At 46.3% G+C, this 15,346-nt stretch overlaps 1 protein-coding gene across 4 annotated transcripts in view; it reads left to right on the forward strand.

The window, feature by feature from the left end:
* LRFN5 (leucine rich repeat and fibronectin type III domain containing 5) overlaps positions 1–14,075 on the forward strand; it is a 155,506-nt gene extending 141,431 nt beyond the window's left edge. For 2 of the 4 annotated variants that reach the window (XM_026657207.2, XM_026657208.1), the window contains exons 2-3: positions 1,653–3,060; positions 3,821–5,293. In XM_026657207.2, coding sequence (XP_026512992.1) covers positions 1,673–3,060; positions 3,821–4,763 — 2,331 coding nt within the window. In that variant the 5' untranslated portion in view covers positions 1,653–1,672 and the 3' untranslated portion in view covers positions 4,764–5,293. Of the gene's footprint in view, positions 1–1,652; positions 3,061–3,820; positions 5,294–11,119; positions 11,174–13,702 lie in introns of those variants that run through there. The other 2 variants (XM_026657210.2, XM_026657209.2) reach the window with 2 other exon arrangements.
* Positions 14,076–15,346: the final 1,271 nt, after the last annotated feature.

The raw sequence follows: 15,346 nt of genomic DNA on the forward strand, positions 1-15,346 counted from the left end.
ATTTGTCAGGTGAAGCCCTCTTGCCGGAGGGACTCAGTGGTCTGGAACAGCTCCCGCTTACATTAGCTTCAGAATGACTTTTAGGTGCTCACTGTTTCTGAGGAATAGCGCTTAGGGGCTTGATATCATAGAATATCAGGGTTGGAAGGGACCTCAGGAGGTCATCTAGTCCAACCCCCTGCTCAAAGCAGGACCAATCCCCAGACAGATTTTTGCCCCAGATCCCTAAATGGCCCCCTCAAGGATTGAGCTCACAACCCTGGGTTTAGCAGGCCAATGCTCAAACCATTGAGATATCCCTCCCCCCATTGTCACTGATTGTCTTTGCATCTTACAGACTCTTATTCCATTTCATTTCCCAGTTCATGGACAGACCGGATTACTGTTCCCCGTTCAAAGTTCCCAGGGCTTGCCTAACAACTCTCACAAGCTTTGAACCTGGGACAGCTGTGAAACAGCTTGTATGTTTGCGTATGCAGGGGTGCGGGAGCCATGTCAGTCTCTGGATATTAGAGAGACAAGGTGGGTGAGGTAATATTTCTGATAGGACCAAGTTCTGTCTCTCTCACCAACAGTAGTTGGTTTAATAAAAGCTATTACCTCACCCACCTGGTCTCTGTGTGTTTATGGCCATTTAAAATATACTGTCTTTATGGTAGTATATTTATGGAGCTGGTGAAGTGGTTGTGCAATTCTGGTGTGTGCAGATGTGCTAGAACCCAAGACTAAGACTAATTGTACTGGCAGTATTTTCTGGGGGTGGGGGGAATACAGTGTTGCTGCCCAGGGAGTTGGAGAAAGTGATAACCATCTAAAATTTGGTTGGGTTCCCTATTTATCTAGCCCTCCGCCAACAAAATAATTAACAATTTATGAATGGCAGACAACAAACTCCTTAGAGTTTGTTCTGCACATAACACTAAGAGCTTAGGTGTTGGGTAGACCTGTGTGTTCCACTTGTCGTTTTTAGGGAGACTGGCCGAACAGCTGCAAGGTCTGTACAAACAGGTGCAAGACTCCTTTTCCGCCCAGGTAACTACTTAGCAGTATCACAAAGACACATCAAAAATGAAGGGGTTGACAGTGTCTACTCAGGAGAGGCCAAGGAGTGGCATAACCGGGTGGTGCAGGTCCAAGAATGAGTTGCGTTGGCAGGGGCTTCCAAATGTGCGGCTGATAGTACGTAAAATTCTGTGCCTCTGTTATCCAACTGCTATTTCCATAAGACCAAACAAATAATGTATAAACCACCGAAGAACGCTGTGTTGGTCTGCTGTTTGGTAATGGATGACACCCGTCACCATTAAAAAGTAAATCCATGGCTTATGAATGCCCATCGTTATTATCACGTATTCATTGTATTGGGGTTCTTCTCAGCCTAATGGGACCATCTCCTGTTGGTGTCATCATTTTTACTGTGGTAGCACCAAGACTGGTGCCTCATTGTGCTACTCAGTGTACAGACATGTATTGAGAGACAGCCACTCCCCCAAAGAGCTTACAATCGAAATAGACATGGACAACATCCCGATCCCTTGAGTCACAGCCCACTGCTGTAACCACTAGCCCAGCCTTCCTTTCTTTGCCTCCTTATTGCATGGGTTGTGTTCCACATGGGGGATATTAACAATGTGCTTTGCGCTCTCTTGCAGGCTCTGAAACCTGATCTACAATGGAAAAACTGCTTTTGTATCTGCTGTTCATTGGCGTAGCAGTGAGAGCCCAGATCTGCCCCAAGCGCTGTGTCTGTCAGATTTTGTCTCCAAATCTTGCAACCCTTTGTGCCAAGAAAGGGCTTTTATTTGTTCCCCCAAACATTGACAGAAGGACTGTGGAACTGCGACTGGCGGACAATTTTGTTACAAACATCAAAAGGAAAGATTTTGCCAACATGACCAGCCTCGTGGACCTGACGCTATCCAGGAATACAATAAGTTTTATTACACCTCATGCATTTGCTGATTTGCGCAATTTGCGAGCTTTGCATTTGAACAGCAACAGGTTGACTAAGATCACCAATGACATGTTCAGTGGGCTTTCCAACCTGCACCATTTGATACTTAACAACAATCAGCTGACTTTAATTTCTTCCACAGCCTTTGATGATGTTTTAGCTCTTGAGGAACTGGATTTGTCCTATAACAATCTAGAAACTATCCCTTGGGATGCTGTGGAGAAGATGGTTAGCTTGCACACACTCAGCTTAGACCACAATATGATTGACCACATTCCTAAGGGAACTTTCTCCCATCTCCACAAGATGACCAGGTTAGATGTCACATCAAATAAATTGCAGAAGCTGCCACCTGATCCTCTCTTTCAACGAGCTCAGGTATTAGCAACCTCAGGAATCATCAGCCCCTCTACTTTTGCATTAAGCTTTGGTGGAAACCCTTTGCATTGCAACTGTGAACTCCTGTGGCTGAGGCGTCTTTCCAGAGAAGATGACCTAGAGACTTGCGCTTCTCCTCCACTGTTATCTGGTCGGTATTTTTGGTCAATCCCAGAGGAAGAGTTCCTGTGTGAACCCCCTCTCATTACTAGACATACCCATGAGCTCAGAGTGCTGGAGGGTCAACGGGCAACTCTGAGATGTAAGGCCCGGGGTGATCCAGAGCCAGCCATTCATTGGATTTCACCAGAAGGCAAACTTATTTCAAATGCAACAAGGTCGCTGGTGTACGACAATGGAACGCTAGACATACTTATAACAACTGTGAAGGATACAGGCTCCTTTACCTGCATAGCATCGAACCCTGCAGGAGAAGCCACTCAAATGGTGGATCTTCACATAATCAAACTTCCTCACTTGCTAAACAGTACAAACCACATTCACGAGCCTGACCCTGGCTCCTCGGACATCTCGACCTCCACCAAGTCAGGGTCAAATGCGAGTAGTAATAATGGGGATACTAAAGTCAGCCAGGATAAGAAAGTTGTAGTAGCAGAAGCAACATCATCCACTGCGCTACTCAAATTTAATTTTCAAAGAAATATACCTGGAATACGTATGTTCCAAATCCAGTACAATGGTACTTACGATGACTCACTTGTTTACAGGTAAGACAGATCCAACCACATCTGTATCTGCACTTAGCTCTCCATCAAATTGTTTCCTATTGATTTATTAATGCACTGTTTCATTGCAGTCCATTATTGAGGAGTGGTTACAGTACCACTTAGCCTGATCAGAATACTGCCCTCAGAAGCATATGGCGCAGGGCTTGTGAAAGTCTAATACAATTTTCAACTAACAAATAGGAAAATTACTTTGAATAGTGTTATTTTTGGATAATCCAATCTGACCTTTATCCCCTGCGGTAATCTGATTAGTAGAAGGATTGTAGTTAGATGAGTTAAATGGATCTTACACCCTCAGTTTTTGAAAACCTGGGAGAAAGATGTCCATAAATGTACGTCCACTAAAGCCCTCTAATTCTGTCCTCAGTCTCTCTGCCGCTCAGCCTGGTGCAGTGCACGCAGAGGTGTTTTATGTGCTAAGTGGATTTGTTTTCAAGTCAGTTAATGTAACAGTCACACCTTTCAAAACCAATTTGTCATCAATGATTTTTTTTTATTTAGCGGTGGCTCGTCCAAGGAGCTCTGCACTGCTGAGCAAGGCAATTAGTGGGCTTGCCAGTGGGAGCCGCAGCGCTGCTAATGCAGGGCTCAGAGCCATTGGAGTTGGCTCTGAGTAACTCCACGGGTGCAGTGTGTTAGTGCCTCTGGGGGTGATCGCCTTCGCAGGTGATCTGAGAGCGGGGGATGGGAGATGACTGTGAGTGCCTTGTTTAATAACATCAGTTCCCTTGTCCCCCAGAATGATACCTCCCACGAGCAAAACCTTCCTGGTCAACAACCTGGCCGCTGGGACTGTCTACGACCTGTGTGTCTTGGCAATCTATGACGACGGCATCACCTCCCTCACGGCCACCAGGGTCGTCGGGTGCATACAGTTCACGACCGAGCAGGATTATGTCCGTTGCCATTTCATGCAATCCCAGTTCCTGGGCGGCACCATGATTATCATCATCGGTGGGATTATCGTGGCCTCCGTGCTCGTGTTCATCATCATCCTCATGATCCGCTACAAGGTGTGTAACAACAACGGGCAGCACAAGGTGACCAAGGTCAGCAATGTTTATTCTCAGACCAACGGCGCTCAGATGCAAGGCTGCAGTGGTGCGATGCCCCCGTCGATGTCCAAACAGGTCGTCGGGCATGAGGAGAGCGTCCAGTGCTCCAGAGTCCCCACTGACAGTGTGACTCAGTCCTCAGACACTTGCTCGAGCCAGGACTCCACTACCACTACCTCTGCAATGCCTCACACGTGGACTTCCAGCGCGTCGGCCTCCCAAAAGCAGAAGAGAAAGCCTGGGCCAAAGCCAAGCAGCGAGCCACCGAGCGAAGCTCTCACAAATATCGAGTCCCAGAACACTAACCGAAATAACTCCACTGCACTGCAGCTAGCTAGTCGTCCCCCGGCCTCTGCCAAAGGGCCCCCCACCTACAAAAGAGCACAATCAAAGCCAAGTAAGTTTCTCACTTTGCCAGCTGAAACATCCAGAGCAAAGCGCAGGTACTCCCTGAACGGAGAATTAATGGAATACCATTGGTATGGTAACTCCCAGAACACAGGTGGATTATGGTCTAAAAGGAGCATGTCTATGAATGGGATGCTAATTCAGTCAGACAATTCTGATGTGGATAGTGGAAAAGCAACTTTCTCGAGTTCTGAGTGGATATTGGAAAGCACTGTGTGACCTGCTTTTTAAAGTGTATTTTATTTTATTGTCATGAAAAACAAAACAGCAAACATTGTGTGAGACCTCACTGCTGGGAGATGGGGATTTGGAATTTCACTCCTGGCTTGCTGAGCCCTGGCTTGTCCAGGCAGGGTTGTGTGGGAGCTGCCCAGGGCACACAGGTTTTGTTATGTTTATTTTATTTTATTTAATATAACAACCGAAGGCAACATTCAAAGATAAAATGATTAAAGGAAAAAAGCATGAAACAGCACCAGTGCCTTCCCCTACTCTAGGACTGGCTTCCTGGTTCTGCAGTAGCAGAAAACAAAAGAGAGTTTCACAGAAAAAGCCTTTTCTAAAGGAAATGCTCTTTCCTCCAAGCTAACAAAAGACAACTTATGGATCAATCAGTAAAATGATATTTTTTAAAATGATCAGACTGTATGTTTCTTTTCAGTGACAATGGTGTTGCCTTTGTTTTTAGGCAAATGCTGTACAGAAACAACAACTCTGTGTTGTTATGTTGTGTAAAATAAAATACTCAATAAGTGTACCCAGCCAGTGTTAAAGGAAGTCCCCTTGGAAGCAGCATTCTTGGTGTAGGTTCCTTAGAGGTTCCCTGGTATTGGCATTACCAGCCGTTTTCCCAGCTGGTGCAGGGAGGGGAGGGGAAAGGAGATGCCCTCAGCGTTCTGGGGTGAGTAAAAGCTCTGTTTTAGTGTGCGGGAATGAAGACACAGGGCCAGATCCTCATCTGGTGAAGACGGGTGTTGCTCCACCCCAGCCAGTGACAATGCCTGTGCACCAGCAGAGGACCTGGCTCCGAGCCAGAATCCCAAATGCAGGTATGTCGGCATTCAGGGCTTCGATGTGTGTTGTGTGGGGGGCAGCAAAGGGTCAGAGCATGACAGGTCTTTCCCTGTGAGGGTAGTTGGGTCTCATGAGATGGGGGAGTTTAAGACCTGGTTTGTTAGGTTCCGAATAAATGGAGAAAAACAATAATGCAGGGCCCAGAGCTGCCGTCCCTAATCAGTAAAGACACATGGTGATTGCAGTGGGGGGTTATGGGTGCAAGGGCAGGAGTATCAGGCTCAGAAATTTGCAGCCACCCTCGCTAGCAGGAAACCTGCCCAGTCTTCACCCCCACTTTAGCAAGGACCTGTCAGGATGGCAACCTTGACACAGTACTCAGCCAAACCCTGTAGTGCCAGGCAACACTGGCGCTCAGTTTAGCCATCTGAGACGAGCGGCCTGGGTCCCGGGGGCTGGAGTCCTCCCATGACCCTGCATGGTGACAACCCTACTGCTTCTCAGACATGGGAAATGGTACATCTGTCAAGACACAGTCCCCAGTTCAGGCCCAGTGCCTTAGATTAGACGTGAGTGCATAGCATGACTCCTAGTGATGGCTAAAAGGAAGGCACTTCCAGTTTCATGTTACGATAAATCTCTGAGGCTGCAGAGCAGGACTAGGCGGGTGGATCATCTTCTGGCAAATTAATAATATTAATTAATAATTAATTAATAATTAATGCAATCCTTTCCTAGCCCTGGTGCTTCTTTTGGTTGTCATTTCTGTATGTTCACATACTGTTTGGAGATTTCTCTGCTGCCTGGGTACAATAAGGGGCATGGAAGGCAGTCCCAGCCATGAACTCGCCTGTTATGCGATTGTTGTGCCTTGGGATTTAAATCCCTTTTTTCAATGACACAGTTAGAAACAGAGAGAGCAGAGCAATGCCGTGAAGGAGTGGTGGGATAGAGCTGCTGACAGAGCCACTCCAGTCTGTTACATAAAACATAAATGTGCAGAACTAGATGCATAACTATTGGAACAGTCATTTTCGCAAGGAAAACACGTGTTTCTATTGCTCTATTATGTCCATTACCCCCTCGCCCCATTCCACTCTTCAATTCACCTCAGCTTATTTCGTCTCCGTGTCTAAATCAGAGATATTTTAATGGCATGACAATTGTAATATGCTACTGAATGCAAATCACTAGTTTTAGCCTCACTTTGGCAACACATCATACCTATCCAGAAGTTAAGCTTCTAGGCCATTTTTCCTTAGCGGTATTGGTGTTATGAGGATTACAGTAACCGAGTGAGAGATTTTGCTCTCTGGTCAAAATGTTATTTTATACCCAGTAATTTGGTGCTTGAAACCAAATAAATCCCAATGATCTGTTACAGGACAGCCCTGTTCTGCATCAGTTTAGCCTCTCATCAGGCCGATCCTGAAGCGTTCCTGTTGCCATCACTGGATTGCATCTGCAAAGGCATTGCAGGATTGGGCTCAGAAAGGGCCCCATCAGAGTGTACTAGAAGATAGACCGTGTTTTCATGCTGTGCTGGAAGGAGAGAAACCCCTTTTTTAAAAAAGCCCATTTTTCCCCATGCAACTGCAGAGACCCACAAGAAAACCTAAGCCCAAAATGATGATATTCAATTCCCAATGAGCAAGTTAAAAACCTCTGGGTTTCCCTGCCATCCATGCATTATAGGTCCCTTTCGGCGGGGGCACACACCAATAGCTGCTAAAACGCTATGTCACAAAGGATCCCCACCTAGTTATTCTAATTCCCATAGTCTTAAAGCGAAGGTGTTGTCAGACATGGTTAAGAGAAAATACCATATGGTCTGTAGGGAGGAAATAAAAACCTATGGAGCCGGCGCATTGAACCTGTGTGTAGGTGAGAAGGTAGCTTTACAGGGTTTTTTGCTGATCTGTTTGTTTCAATCACGTGCAGTTTAAAAGTAACAAACTACAATGCTATATCTGTTGTCTGAATTGGAACTAATGTGTGTCTAATGTGCTGTGCAAGTGCCAAAATATTAATAGCGTCTTGGGTTTTTCTTTTTTACACTAAAGAGTCAGTTTTGTAAACACTAAAGCTAAAAACTCCATCCACCATACATTTCTATCAGAGGCTTCCGGGGACCAGCTGGCACCATTTGGTTTGATTCTATGATAATATTACAGGAATACTTAGACTGGATATCAGGGAAGGTTATTCACATGGCTCTCTCTCCCTTCATCTGACATATATGCAGTGTATATGCATTGGGCATAAAATGTCTGCCATTCCACTGTCATACATGTGCAACGGGACCTTTCCTTTTATTCAGGATTTCTACGGGCTTGACTCCTCCGAAGTGTGGAACGCCCTAGGACGGAGGAGAATCTGTATTCTTCCAATTCTGCAAAGCCAGCGGTGCCAATTGCTTGGGGGCAGAGTGTGCTCGGACAAAGGCATTCACTATTCAGAAGAACAAAACTTACCCACACATACTCAGTGTGAGCTACTGGAAACCCTGCAGAAAAGAAGAGAGATGGTTAGCAAGGGCCGGTGAACTCCACCCCCTGTGCGGGGAGGCCAGCATAAGAACTAGGTACCACTAAGTCCTTGGACAATAAGTGGAACATAGTGGCACCTACCTCATGTGCTGGCTCCCTGCACGGGCGCCTTTCACCCACCGAGACCACACTAGTGATTGTGCTTAGCACTTAGACAGCAGAGGACTTTCCGCAATGAATTACCTCGGGTGCCTGTGGCTTGTAAAATACAGACCCTGTTCCAAAGGGGCCATGCAACCTGGATTATGCTGCCAAGAGCTCAGCAGTGAAGTGGTATCTTCTCTTATAATCACCAGAGGGGGGAAAAATCACAAGTGTGTTATTGGTTCTAAAATTTGCTGGCACGTGCCTCCTCTCCCAGCCCTTCTGGCATTAACTGTTCTACTGAAAGAAAATTCCCTGGGTTTGCTATACTGGTTTGGATGGAGGAACAGTGCTGGGCGCAGAGTGTGTTTGCTGTGTTAGGTGTTCTCTGTGCTGCCTTTCTGGTTGTGCTTTGGGGGGTTCCTTGCTCTGTGCTGAATATGGGACAGTTCAGTTCTAGGTGCAGATGTGGCTTGACTTGTCCATTGTGCTTTTATTTACTTGAAAACGCTCCATTTTCCTCATGCTCTTGTGCAAAAGAGCAACAATAGAACAATCAGCCAGAACAACATGTCCCAGCCTCACCCCCTCCAGGAAAGGATGGAGTCCCAGCTGTCAGCCTGTCGAGCTTCCATTCAGCTCCATGTTGTCCTTTAGCCCAACTTCTGGCTCTCTGCCCCGCCTCTCAGGGAATGCAGACAATAGAGACAAGGGCCGGCCAGTGAAGCATGGTCTGCATGCAGAACTGTGCCGCTGGGAAAGCAGAGGGTAGATGCCGCTGGGTGTGTTAGTATCCGAGGGTACTGGAGAAGATTCAGTCTCTCAAGGATGCGGGTGGTTATACCATTATTAAGTACTGTTCCTAAATCAGCCAATCTTGTCTGCCCCATGGAAAACTCTGCTCCGTGATGTTTTGTTGCCTAGTCTGTCCACAATACCCAGGTGAGATCATTGTTACAGTGCAGAAACCCTTTGACCCACCTCTGTTGCAGTGGCCAGGTGCATCGTGAGTGTCCCACACTTTGAGGTAGTGCGTACCAGACGAACATTCACACCGGGCTCTTGGTCGCTCACTGGTGTTATTGCAAACCTTGTAAAAATCAGCCAAGTCTAGATCAACCCTTTTCCCCTGTAAACGGAACATTGCCCACCCATGACCTGAGAGCGCCTTATAAATATAGGGTGTCAAATCATAGAAGCTTTGCGAGCGTGTTAATTCAAAGCAGCCCCTATGCTGCTGTATTATACCTCACTGCAAACTGCTACGCCCGCAGGAGCCACGGGCCCCTCTACACTGGAGCCCCCAGCTGCACTAGTCACAGAGCGCTCCTCTAATCAGCGTTAAGCTTTTGTGTGCAAGGTTTGAAATCAAAATTGGGATCTTGTCTTTTGATTGGGAAGAGTGAGGCCTTTGAGCCTTCTCTCTCTCTGCAATGCTGTAAGAAGGCTTAGCTTTGCTGCTAATGAAAACATGGTCTTATTTCCCAAGGAACATTCAAAAGAACTGGCAACTATTTTTAATGCGCTTGTTGTCCATTATTTAGGCAAGAACCTTTCAGAAGGCTGAAAACCCCGTTACAAATCAGATCCTCCAGTGATGTAAATCGGCATGTCAATGGAGCTACTCCCATTTGCACAAGCTGAGGCTCTGACCCAGAATATTATCTTGCTTGTAGCAAACACTGTGCTACATTTTACTACGTTCCGGATATTGCAAAGTCAATGTGAATCCTGCTGTGGAATTCCCTGTCTGTTTCACCAGCAGCCACACTGACGACAATAGCGGCAATACGCACCATGCAGGGGAGGGAGAAACTGTTTTTTTCTAATTAATTAATGCAACAAGCAGCAGAAGGGGAGTTTATACACAGTGCCGGTTCATAATATAGTATTAGTGTTTGTCATTGTTATTATTTCCCATTGCCTCCGACTTATTAAACGCAAATGTCGACTCTAGAAGTTGCTGCTCAGCAGAATTACTACAGTTTGCAGCCTCACTAAATCTGTATCAAAATTTACTGGCTCAGTTGCAAAGTCTCCTCCCTCACTGTTACCAGGCTGAGTGTGAAATAAATTATTTGAACCTCTCTATACAAAAAATTACTTTCCCCGGGCAATTCAGCAAACAGATTGAATTATTTGTGGCTAAATTTCAGGCGGCACAGGTTTTGGTTAAAAAACAAACCAACCAGTTGGCAGTGTCCTATTTACTACAACCATCTATCCAATGGTTTTTATTTGTGGTGCCTACAGGCCTTTTAGGATCCCACTAGGGGTGACAGATGCAGTATCATTGATACGAAAGAGTTTGCTACAGAAGCTATCAATGAGTGAGGCAGCCCCATGTGCCACATCTTTTATTAGCTTCCGGTTGTGTCATTGTCTAGTTTCCTGAAGTCACACCAATGGCTGTGTTGTCTTTTCCTAGCTATGTTGGGCTTCACTGTATATCTTCAAACGTTTTAGGAAATTGTCTCCAGGGACAATTGTCTCCCCTTGTGCCAGAGGTGTTGACAGATAGAACTTAACGCTGTTCTATCAGGAGAGTGTTCATTCAAGAAGGAAACCTAAAACTGCATTACATTTCCTGCACTTACAAATGTCTGGGTTCTGCTTCTGCACACTTGCTGACTCATGGTGCTTGCTTGCAGTTCCAGACCAGTGCTGGGATATGCCGTGGGTAAGTGGTTTCTCCTGACATTGCTCTACTTTGAAGTATCAAAATATTGATTCCGCCTATAGCCCTGCCTATAGAGTTCTTACCCCTCTGATTCTCGCTTTTCACAATGTAAGTGCCACTTCATGTGGCTGCAGCAAATGACAACTTCTAGCGCTCACAGCATTCTAGCATCACGTTGTTTTCTGAAGCCTGTCGAACTGGGACACCAGCTAAGAGTGATACCGCTATTCTTTCTTTCTTCTATACAGGGGTGGGAAGATAAATTAGCCATTAGATTTCGACTGTCAGAGTAAATCAACACTGTAAGTAACAATTTGTACCAGCTATATATTCTCCCTTTTAACGTACAGTGTGGGTATGATCTTGCTTTCCTCAGGACCCAAAGCCACCATTGCTTGCAGTGGGGCAATGGGGCATGCAGGGCATTTTGGTTACAGGAGGCCCTATATAGGGTGACCAGACAGCAAGGGTGAAACATCGGGACAGGGGGTGGGGGGGCAAGAGGCATCTATATTAGACAAAGTCCCAAAGATCGGGACTGTCCCTATAAAATCGGGACATCTGGTCACCCTACCTATGTAAATGCATCTGAGCGACACTAGCAGGGTGGATAGAGTCCAAATCCTGCTCACCTAACTCACAGGAGGCTTTGGATGCAATCGGCCAACTCCCAAGAGTCAGGTGCTAGGATGATGTCATCAAAAAGGAGAAAGCTTAATCTGCAGAGATGATAACTGACTGTTCCTGGCGAATCCACTACCACACAGGCACTGAATCCAGTGAAGAGCACTGCCTGTCTGATTGGACTGAAGAAAAAAACCTGCTCTCTGTGTTGCACTGAGACAAGCTACGTTGCATAAGGAGATTTTTAAGAGCTCTGTATCCTACTTTTGCACTTTAGGGACAGGTTGTTTCCTGATAAAGCCAGCACTTAGGACCAAGATAACACAGCTAGCTGGCTGTGCACTCAGTTGCTTTCAGACTACCAGCTGCCTGTAAAAATACCACTTCATTTCTGTGTTTCCATTCACCTGCCTGCAAGGATGCTGACTCAAACTGCACCCACACAAGCACCCAGCCAGCACGGAGCAGCAGCAGGTTTTTGGAAGCTGAGGGTGACACGCGCCCCCCACGATGCTGAGACCAGGAGATGTTTTCCCTGCCTGCAGAACTCTCGCCCCACCTTTGCAGTCATGTGCATTTATCACGTGTGCCATTGTCACTTGCCTGAGACTCAGCTCTTTGGAGCAGGAGTGGGTGACCAGACGTCCCCATTTTATAGGGGCAGTCCTGATATTTGGGGCTTTGTCTTATAGAGGCGCCTATTACCCCCCACCTGTCCCAATTTGTCACATTGGCCGTCTGGTCATCCTAGGGCAGGGCCATCTTCCCCTTCCATGTGCGTATCTAGGGCCTGGTCCAATGGGCCCTGCCCTTCGTTGGGGCCGCTGAGTGCTACGATCCCGCCATGGAAATGTCACCTGCTGCATGTCAGAGCAGGAGGGCATTTAAAAATTCACCCCGTCCCAGTTTGCATAGGGAGCCTTTGTCCCAGTCATGCTCCTAGCCCTCATTTCCAGCCAGCTTCATGACACTTCCCCGCAGACCGACCAGCCCTGGGATTCACACCCATTGTGCACCATTGGCGCTGTACTGGGGGGGGGGCGGGACTGGGGGAGCTGGAACTTGGGTGGAGCCATGGGGTCTCCATGGGAATCCTCTGGAATCCCCCCAACCCCTCAGGATCCTGGGCCGAGGGGGTTGTATAGGGACCTCACAGCCTGCCCTGCAAGGGAAAATCCCACCCCAAGATGGAGCTGCGGGCAGAAAGCTGGTGGCATTTTGTCACTGTATCCCATCCTCTTCCCACTGGACCGGGTAGCACAGCCCAGCTTCAGCCTTCTGCAGACTGTACCTGCCGGACGGGACCGCTGGGCCTGGAATAATTGATCTTGGGGAGCAGGCTGATGGCCTCTGAAAACCTCAGCAAACTAGGAAGCAGTTTTAAAATAGACAGTCTAGGTCCTATTAAACTGCCACACACACAACATGGCATTTTAAAATGTCAGTTATTAGACTAGTGTCTAAAAAATTCCTTCCTCTTCCCCACCCAATGGGCGCTAGATGAGCTAGGAAGGGGTCAGTTGAAGTTTTGTTGTTGGGACAGTGTGTGTGTGTGGGGGGATTCGGTACAAATCTGTCAAAGCACATGAAAGGTGAGATTCCCGCCACAGAAGTGACTGTTCTGTCATTGGCTTGAATGAGACAAGGAGCAGCCCTGGAATTTGCAGACAAACGATGGATTGCAGAGCAATGTGTTTTGCCCTGGTCATTTGCACTGCAATGGGCTCCACCACTCTGGCTTCTGCCTTTCAGTTACTGCGGGTTAAATAATGTATTCAATTAACTATTGGGGGGGGGGAATAACTTACTCCATTCGTTGTTTTTTCTTCATTATTCACCCGGCTCTGCTTGCCATGGGTTGGCACTTGTGTTTGCAAACAGCCACCCTATAACAGTGCAAGAGGGATTCTTTTCAGCCCCTCCTTGTGCTGAAAAGCACTGAGCAGCTGCGGGTGGGTAAATGGCAAGCGGTCTCATTTCTATTTGACTTTTCAAAAATGATCTGCCAACCCCTGTCTTCCCTTTTGGCTGCAGTTCACGGGCACAGAGTGAGGGGGGCTGGTTATGCTATGGTAGTTGGGCTATACCTGTCCGAAAAGCTTTTCTGCATCCTCTCATTGGCCCTGCATTTGTAGACGTGGGATTAACTGACTGGCTAAGTCATACCCCCTATTTCCTTATTGTCTTTGGTTTGGTTCTTTTCACAGACGCGGGAATTGAGCTGAAGAACGCCTGCCCTCTGCCACCTCCAGAAAGTGTTACCATTGATGTTTTCACGCAGCAAAAAACAACATGATCCAACTCACTGAAGATTAATCTGTTGAACCAATTCTCACCCCAGCAGAAACTCTCATTTGACATCTACAGCCTGCCCCAATAGGCCATGGAGATGGGCTCCCTTGGATAAACATGCTTTCCTGGTTCCTGGATTCCCCACCCCCCAACTTCGACATTCATTATAAATATCTTTTCTGGCCTTCAAGATTTTTTAAATAAATAATATGGTGGCAACAGCTTCCATATGAACTCGTGTTAAATGTTGCCAGTGGTGAATTCACAGACTGTAAAACGCTCAGTAACTTATATCACCTTAACAAATAAACATTTTACTATGGCAGAGTTTGCATGCTGACTGATTTATAAAGGCAGGGCTTGGTAAATGCTAACTGAATGTCACAGGTCTGTGATGCCATTCCTTCCAAAAGATCCCTACACACTTCACATGGTAGGATGACAAATGGGAATGGGGAGATGGAGGTAGATATTACCACAGCCGAGGTAGCAGCCAAACTCGAACAGCTTAATGGGACTAAATTGGGGGGGGGGGGCAGATAATCTTCATCCAAGAATATTAAAGGAACTGGCACGTGAAATTGCAAGCCCATTAGCAAGAATTTTTAATGAATCTGTAAACTCAGGGGTTGTACCGTATGACTGGAGAATTGCTAACATAGTTCCTATTTTTAAGAAAGGAAAAAAAGTGATCCGGGTAACTACAGGGCTGTTAGTTTGACATCTGTAGTATGCAAGGTCTTGGGAAAAAATTTGAAGGAAAAAGTAGTTAAGGACATTGAGGTCAATGGTAATTGGGACAAAATACAACATGGTTTTACAAAAGGTAGATCGTGCCAAACCAACCTGATCTCCTTCTTTGAAACGGTAACAGATTTTTTTAGACAAAGGAAATGCAGTGAATCTAATTTACCTCAATTTCAGTAAGGCATTTGATACGGTTCCACATGGGGAATTATTAGCTAAATTGGAAAAGATGGGGATCAATATGAAAATTGAAAGGTGGATAAGGAACTGGTTAAAGGGGAGACTACAACGGGTTGTACTGAAAGGTGAACTGTCAGACTGGAGGGAGGTTACTAGTGGAGTTCCTCAGGGATCGGTTTTGGGACCAATCTTATTTAATCTTTTTATTATTGACCTTGGCACAAAAAGTGGGAATGTGCTAATAAAGTTTGCGGATGACACAAAGCTGGGAGGTATTGCCAATACAGAGAAGGACCGGGATATCATACAGGAAGATCTGGATGACCTTGTAAACTGGAGTAATAGTAGTAGGATGAAATTTAATAGTGAAAAGTGCAAGGCCATGCATTTAGGGATTAATAACAAGAATTTGTGTTATAAGCTGGGGATGCATCAGTTGGAAGTAACAGAGGAGGAGAAGGACCTCGGAGTATTGGTTGATCACAGAATGACTTTGAGCCGCCAATGTGATATGGCCGTTAAAAAAGCTAATGGGGTCTTGGGATGCATCAGCGAAGTATTTCCAGTAAAGATAAGGAGGTGTTAGTACCATTATACAAGGCACTGGTGAGACCTCATCTGGAATATTGTGT

The sequence above is a fragment of the Terrapene carolina genome, unplaced genomic scaffold (assembly GCF_002925995.2).
Source record: "Terrapene carolina triunguis isolate 2854851 unplaced genomic scaffold, T_m_triunguis-2.0 Scaffold237, whole genome shotgun sequence".
Classification (NCBI taxonomy): Eukaryota; Metazoa; Chordata; order Testudines; family Emydidae; genus Terrapene; species Terrapene triunguis.